We start from the raw sequence: 8,635 nt of genomic DNA on the forward strand, positions 1-8,635 counted from the left end.
ATGTAAGTCAATAACAATTGGCTGGAGCCAGAGCCAATGGTGAAAGTCTTTGCGCGAGGAGACCCCGCCCCATTTTGGAGGTTCTGCCCACTTTTGGAGTTCACGCCCCATTTTGGAGATCTCCGGTCTGCAGTTATACCTACTTGCTTTTGAAGCTCAAAGTGGGCGGAGCGGGCCGTCACCATCTTGGCAACGCGTCACCGCGTGTCACTCCCGTATAATCGAAAATTAGCAGAGGCGGGAGCAGGTTGCTGAAACCACGCCCACCTAGCTCGACGTCCAAGCAAATTAAGTGCACGTTTTTATCATGTGTAAATTTACTGATTAACATGGCGGATAAAAGCAGCTCATTTTTTTACACCAACAATATACTGTAGGCGTACTTACAGAACTCGGGTGATTTTTCAAACTTGATGTGCTGTTGTGGTAGGCCAGTTTCAAATCGCATATTTGGCACACTGCCTTTGTCTTGTCCTCACTCAATTTAAAGTGCTCCCACACAGCTGAAGTCTTCGGCATTTTTGTCTTCTCTTCCAGATGAACTGAATCATGACGTTCACTCATGGCGATTCAAATTCAAGCGCGAATGAGAACCGTTTCACAGAGGATGCCAGGTGTTCGAGAGAAGAAAAAAAAGAATATTCGAATCTCAAAATTGAAAATCGAATGCCAACCCACCGAGCGAATATTCGAATAATCGAATATTCTGGTCCAGCCCTAGTTTACAAACTCATTTGAAATCACATTTGACATGGCTTTTACGGCTCATGTTGTATGATATAGTGAGAATATGGAGATGAGGAAAAAGACCTCAATTTTATTCAGAGGCCCAAACTGAGCAAAAAATATGCAATTTGGTGCAGTTGCTGATATTTATATGGCTTTTTTATGACTGCCGTATTCGCAACTAGCAAGTATTTTCCAAGCAAATTAAGTGCACGTTTTTATCATGTGTAAATTTACTGATTAACATGGCGGATAAAAGCAGCTCATTTTTTTACACCAACAATATACTGTAGGCGTACTTACAGAACTCGGGTGATTTTTCAAACTTGATGTGCTGTTGTGGTAGGCCAGTTTCAAATCGCATATTTGGCACACTGGAGCCCTGCATTTCAGCCCGGGCCCGACGGCCCTGACTTTTTTATGCCCCTCGGGCCGGGCTTTGGGCCAATTTTCACGTCATAGTTCAGACGCGGGCTGGGCCTCGGGCCTGTTTTAGGCTTCTCTTAATTTTTATATTTTAGACATCCATCAATTAGTGATGAAAAAATTGCCGCGCTGGTGGCAATTGTCAATTGTTGCGCTCAACACAAGACCGTGCTGTCAAGAGCGGCTCTGTTTAGTGTCCTGCCAGCAGCAGCAGCAGCATGCGTGCCGTCAGCACAGCTGAAGAGTTCTGCGTTCAAATGCACGCAATAGGCTAAAGCTTGCCGCAAAGCCCCAGCAAAAGTAATTACCATGAATCTGTCAGGGGGAAATAGTAAGGAGATATTTGAATTATTTACTAATAAACCAGTGTTTTCTGAGTCCGGTAATTGCCATGAATGTGTCGGGGGAAATAGTAAGGAGATATTTGAATTATTTACTAATAAACTAGTGTTTTCTGAGTCTGTGTCGCAAAGTTGAAGATGATGATCCTGACTCGCCATCTCTTCATTAGACGCGCCTTTAGAGAGAAGTGCATCTTTACGGATTATGATTATAATGAAAGAGTTTTTGTTTTCGATTTGTTTTATTTCGTTATGTGGTAATTTAAAGCTTTCTATAGATTTATTTACCATGTCTGTGAGGCATGTATTCGCTGAGTTTCGGTCCATTTTTGTGAAGCGCTCCTGTTCAAGACTAGACGGCAGAAAGCGCATCATGTTTGTTTTCTTTATTTTAAAAAAGCACAACATTTTGTTGATATTGTGAGTGCACACAAATACAAGTATAGCCTTTACAGTTCCGAATGATGTATTATTCTTACCTTTATGAGCAAAAATGACAGCGTAGGCTATTTTAAGTTGTTTCCACTTAAAAAAAAATGCAAGTGATTGCGCTGGTGCCTTTATGTCCTGCAAAGTGAGCTTCAGCTTCCACTCTCCGCACAAACTTGGATATAGCGCACATTTATTATAGCGCAGGTTTAACGTTTAAACATTTTTATATGCTTGAACTGTTTTAATATATCTAGATTTTATTTTAGGCAAGTCATGATGATTTGAGAAGGCTACATTGATCAAACATAGGCGATCAGCTCACTGTCTGCCGCTTGGTCGTTAGGCTACTTTAAAAAACAAAAATTGATATTTAACGAACGAAAATGCTCCAAACATTTTTCTAAATTAACTTAATAAAAACACATTTATCTATTTTAATAGCTGAAAGAGTAGTATAAGCTGTTTTGGGAGAAAAGGGGAAAAAAAAAAGACGGGCTCGGGCCGGTAATTCTGATAAGTTGTCGGACAAGGGCCGGGGCCTGAGCGTCTTGGGCCAGGGCCGGGCTAGGGCCTAAATTTGAGGTCCGTGCAGGGCTCTACTGCCTTTGTCTTGTCCTCACTCAATTTAAAGTGCTCCCACACAGCTGAGGTCTTCGGCACTTTTGTCTTCTCTTCCAGATTAACTGAATCATGACGTTCACTCGGCGATTCATATTCATGCGCGAATGAGAACCGTTTTGCGGGGGATGCCAGGTGTTTGGAAAAAAAAGAAAAGAATATTCGAATCTCAAAATTGAAAATCGAATGCCAACCCACCGAACGAATATTCGAATAATCATATGAGATGAGGTAGAAGAGTACACATCGTCATTTTTGTGGATCTGTAAGTTAAAAAGTACTAAAGTTTTAAGTTGACAGTCTTGTTTTAATAATCAAAATGCATTTTTAGAATCAGTTTTGGGGGGAAAAAGATGTTTAGAATTTAGCTCCATTCTAGTCATTAGAAATGTTCAACACCAGACACATTTCCTCCTCATTTGAATGGAAATGCACCATGTGTGAATGTATCATCCTTGGCATCCCTGTCTTGCAACACACACTTAAAAATACACACTTACTATATCATGCTCCTTTTTGCTTCTAAAACTAGGCCACCTCTACTCTCTCTTCTCAGTTGAGTGGACATGTGAACACCTGCACTCTTTCTCTCTCTCCTCTTATTCTTTCATATTATATAGAGGAAGTTATTGTCATTTAGTATGCTCTGCAGGTGTGTATTGAGATGGAGGGGGATGGGGTAGAGGTAGAGCAAGTGTGTGTGTTGTTTACTGAGTGAGGAAAGCAGTGGTGAGATGAGTGTGTGCAATCAGGTGTGTGGATCTGCTGTTGCAGGAAGGAAACTGCTGGGTACTGTTGTGTGTTAATTGTGTTACGTGTGTGCACGTGTAAATGTTTTTATTTACTCTGTTTTAGTGAATTCCAGGTGGGTCACTCACTATGCTAAGTGTCTCTGCTGTTTGGTTTTATTTTATTGTGTTTATACTCTAAGCAACACTGAGGTGAGGTCTCTATCACATACATGATTTCACTGAACCATATTAACAGGTTGCAGTATTCAGAATGTCCAGATAAGCAGGCGGCTCTGCATAGCATTGGTGCAAGCATTTGGTGCTTTAAAAAACAAATTGAAAATGCACTGCAAGCCTATTTATCAACACAATATTTTGCGATGTAGGCTTTTGCAGCAACATAAAATATTGGACTACTCACCTATTGTTTGAAAAAAGACATGTATCGGGCAAGTTTTACATGCAGTGATAGGCACACAAACACCTTCTGTTCATGTCTGACTGAATCCAGGTGATTTAAGCTGTATAAAGCTACATTTCACGGCTAAATTTAGAAGTTTAAAGTCAGAGATATTTGAACTTTTTTTTTAACTTTTATTCAGCAAGAGTGCATTAAATTTATCAAATATTACATTTAGAATGGTACAAAATATTCACCAGATAAATGCTGCTCTTCAAAGTTTGTTCCTGGGGGAAAAAAACAAACAAAAAATCACTGTATCTGTGTTTCCACACTTTCTTGAACCAGCATAGCTATTTTCACTTTTTATAATAAGAAGAAATGTTTCCTGAGCACCGAATCAGCATATTGGAATGATTTCTGAAGGATCATGTGACACTGAAGACTCTAGTAATGGCTATTGAAAATTCAGCTTCATGATCACAGGAAAAAAAATTAAAATATATTAAAAATATAAATAGCTATAAAAAATTGCAGCAATATTTCACAGTATTACTGGTTTTACTGTATTTTGTTCAAATAAAAGCAGCCTTGTTATTAATATATATTATTAATTCTTTTTATTTTTATTTTATTTTATTTTGAATCGGTAAAGTGTTTAATAGGGACTCGCAACAGAGGCAGGCATCTAACCTATCCTAATGTGTGTGCATGCCATGAGTAGCCTAATATGAGTGTGATATATAGGCTACATACATACACTACCAGTCAAACTTTTTTGAACAGTAAGAAAGATCCAATAGATCCAAAGATCAGCATTTATCTGAACTAAAAAGTTTGTAAGATTATACATATACCATTCAAAAGCTTGGAGTCAGTATAATTGTTTTTTTTGGGGGGGATATTTCTATCAATTTCTATTGATAGAAATTAATAGTTTTATTTAGCAAGGATGCTTTAAATTGATCAAAAGTGACAATAAAGACATGTATAATGTTTCCCCCCCAAATAAATGCCATTCTTTTGAACTTTCTGTTCATCAAATGATCCTGAAAAAAATTAATGTTTTCCACAAAAAATAAATATGAAGCAGCACAACTTTTTCATCATCAATGATAATAATAAATGTTTCTTGAGCAGCATACTGATTTCTGAAGGACCATGGGACACTGAAGACTGGAGTAATGATGCTGAAAATTCAGTTTTGATCACAGGAATAAATTACAATTTAAAAAAATATTTTAAGTAGAAAACAGTTATTTTAAATTGTAACAATATTTCACAATATTACAGTTTTTTACTGAATGTCTGATCAAATAAATGAAGCCTCTGTGAGCATAAGTGACTTCTTTCAATTAAAATAAATACAATACAACCCTAAACATTTGGAGGTAGTTTATATTTTATATAATTTAATATTTTATTTTAAAAATATAACATTTATAATAATTTAATATTAATGCAGACCTCATTGTATTAATAGTGTAAGCTGCACAATTGTAAAGATGATAGATGTTTTACACATGGAAGTCTTTTGAGCAATGATTAACTGCTTTTAATCGCCAAAGAGTGGCATTGTGAAAGATTTCATTGGCTGATTTATTGTCAGTCTGAGGCGCCCCAAAGAACAATCATGTCACAATCAGCTGAGGGTCTCAGTTTGGAGCCATATGTGCCATCTTCAGGATCTGGCCTCATCAGATCTGGCTATGTCCCCCGAGGGGCCCCTCGCAGAGCCGGCTCTCATTTTCAGTGTCACAACACCTGATGTTGCTGAACGCAGCCTTCCTTCTGCTAGCTGCAGCTGTGCGCAGAGGACAGCTCATTGTTGCAGATGCAGTGTTAAATGCGTGTGCATGTGTGTGTGTTTATGTGAACACAAAACTAGGAAATTACAGAGGAAATTAGATGTGTTTGTTTAAGCTGTCAGCGGAGCTTTGGTGTTGACTTTAGTTTGTGTGATTTGTTACTGACTTTCATATTAATATTTACACTAGGCTTATTTGTCAGTGCTTTTATGTTGTCATAATTATTACATGCTTACAAGGTTGGAAGTTCAACAAATCAGTCAATATACTGTGATTGTAGTTGTTAAATAAAAATGTAATAATTATCAATTCATGCATCACCTAATTTCATCGTAACATATAGGCCTGGCCTACAGAAAAGAACATTTATGTTTAATCTATGTAATATTGTGTTGGTCATACTATACAATGATTTATAGCTTGTCTTTGTTGAATAATACAGAACATAAAGAGCTTTAAAAAATAATTGCATATTAAATTGCAATATTGGTAAAAAAAAAAATAGTACACATGCGTAACCAACCGAAAGACCGGTACTGAAAATTTTCGCTATATATGCAATTTTTTTTGATGGCTGGCAGCAACTGGAGATGTGATGGATGAGTTTTAAGAATGTGAGAAAGATAGAAAGAGGACACCAAGAGGAAATGTGGTGGGCTGCAGTAATGATATCACATGTCTTCTTTCAGCAGGAAATGATTAGTATTGATGAATTTACAGCGTTAATCAATATCCCTGCCCTTCTCTACTTCTAATTAGCAGAGCTCAGAGGCTTGCGTTTTACATAATGACTTTGTCTGATGTCTAATTACCTCTCTCTTTCTCTTTCTCAGGCTTGGGAAAAACGAAACGCAAAACGAGCACACGGGAAGCCTCTCCAACACCCAGCACAGATGAGTACTCGTCTAATGGGGGCGGAGCAGAACGAATATATGACCTGAACACTCCAGCGGTGATGAAGTTTACCTACAATGCAGAACGGGAGGATGAGCTCAGCCTGGTGAAGGGAGCCCGGCTGATGGTGATAGAGAAATGCAGTGACGGCTGGTGGAGGGGCAGCTATAACGGTCAGGTTGGCTGGTTCCCTTCCAACTACGTCCAGGAGGAGGAGGAGGTGGAGGACACGTCAGCTGACCTTCCCACTGTCTTCTCATCACGGCTGGGCCTCAGTAACGGCCAGGGCCCCAGAGTCCTTCACACTGTTCAAACGCTCTACCCCTTCAGTTCCGTCACTGAGGAGGAGCTGAACTTTGAGAAGGGCGAGATGATGGAAGTGCTGGAGAAGCCAGAGAATGACCCAGAATGGTGGAGGTGTAAGAACTGCCGTGGGTGGGTGGGTCTGGTGCCAAAGAACTATGTGGTTGTGCTCAATGATGGTCCATTAGCCTTGGGCTCCCATTTCCAGCAGAACAGCCACACAGGACCTTCCCACACGGGGAAATTCGCCGGAAAGGACTGGTACTATGGCAACGTGACACGGCACCAGGCTGAGTGTGCGCTGAATGACAGGGGGCTGGAGGGAGACTTCCTTGTGCGAGACAGCGAGTCCTCTGTGAGTCAAGTATTTATCTGGATCTAATCGAAATGTAGTGACCAGATAACTGCTTTCAGTAGCTGTGAATAGTCACTTGAGTGTTGTGCAGTTATTTGTGTTCATGGTGTCATTTGCAGGGTTATTATTGGTAACTAAAACTATTAAAATTTTTTGTTAAATGAAACGAAGCTAAAATATAATATAAATATAAAGGCTGTGACACATCAAGCCGACATCAAAGAATAGTGACGACCAAAAAGTTGCGCTTGAACACACAGCGAAGCCTACAGCCAACAGCCAGTACATTCTGCGCAAGCTTGAGAGGAAATAACTGTCTATATCATCAGGTGGCAGAGCTAAGACTGCGGATTACAAACTGTAAACAAAGCAGCACTTGTTTACCATTTATATGAATATCACTTACAGTTAATATGAGTCATGTTGATCAGTTGGTCTCCAAAAAGTCACTGATGGGGTCCGAATAGTGCAGACGATGTGGAACGAGCAGGTTGACTGACGACCATCAGCTTGGTGTGTCAGGGCCTTTAGATGAAAAATTAGAACTGAAAAATGTTCAAGTTTAAGCACTAAACTACAACTGAAATAAAAATAAACTAAATAGTAATATTTAAAAAAAATATTAAAAAAATTACAAAAGCCCTTAACAAAATTACTATAAATGTAACTAAATTGTATTAAAACGAAAACTGAAAGTTATAAAAATAAAAGCTTATTCAAAATATTAATAAAAACTACAATAGTATATAAATAATACTAAAATGACACTGATCATTTGACGTAATTGTAAGTGTGTTTCAGTTTAGTTTGTGACAACCCTGGGTTTTAGGCACTAAGAAAGTGGCTTGGCTTTTACCAGTGTTTATCGCCATAGAAACGACTAACCTGCTCCGGGACAGGTTATGTTGTGGGTTAGAGATCAGCCTGGCTGCATGAAAGCCCTTAAGTAATTTGACTTGGGGGTATCCCTGAGGGGAAAATATCCCTGAGGCAAGGGATTTCTTTAAGAGCGTTGCAACAAACGTCTTAACTCTCACCCTTACCTAAGTGTTTCACAGTAGTTTCTGGCAACATACGGCAATGGGCGCCATGGTTGCTATAGTTACTACATCTCACAATAAACAGAACAAAACGGACCACAAACCTAACTTTAGATACAACCACAGTTGTACTAATATATTTGCGTTACGGAGAATACCAAGATCACAGAAAACAAAAAACATAAACCAAACTGGACTGTGTTGAGACAAAGGATTTATTGACGGTCAAACAGATACTCTCTCAATAATTGTGTATCATTAAAATCGCGCCCATTTCGATCATTAAAAACATGCCTTGGTAGGCTACTTCCTCCTCTCAGTTGACATAAAATCAGCCATTGCGTTTGAGTTTAGGATGACTTAAAGGTTAGTTCACCCAAAAAAAAAAATTAGGCTGCGTTTTACTCACCCCCGATGCATCCTAGGTGTATATGACTTTCTTCTTTCAGACAAATCCAGTTGGAGTTGTATTAAAAATTGTCTGATCTTTCAAACTCTATTGTTGCACTCAGCGGGTGTTGCATTGCTTCTGTCCAAAAGACGTGAAATAAAAAGCACCTT

General features: G+C 38.9%; 1 protein-coding gene across 2 annotated transcripts in view; it reads left to right on the forward strand.

The window, feature by feature from the left end:
* LOC107660111 (cytoplasmic protein NCK2-like) overlaps positions 1-8,635 on the forward strand; it is a 68,628-nt gene that overhangs the window by 56,251 nt on the left and 3,742 nt on the right. For both annotated transcript variants that reach the window (XM_016449340.1, XM_016449341.1), the window contains exon 3: positions 6,316-7,034. In XM_016449340.1, the coding sequence (XP_016304826.1) occupies positions 6,316-7,034 (719 nt within the window). The remainder of the gene's footprint in view (positions 1-6,315; positions 7,035-8,635) is intronic.

The sequence above is a fragment of the Sinocyclocheilus anshuiensis genome, unplaced genomic scaffold (genome assembly GCF_001515605.1).
Source record: "Sinocyclocheilus anshuiensis isolate Anshui unplaced genomic scaffold, SAMN03320099.WGS_v1.1 scaffold55, whole genome shotgun sequence".
Taxonomy (NCBI): Eukaryota; Metazoa; Chordata; class Actinopteri; order Cypriniformes; family Cyprinidae; genus Sinocyclocheilus; species Sinocyclocheilus anshuiensis.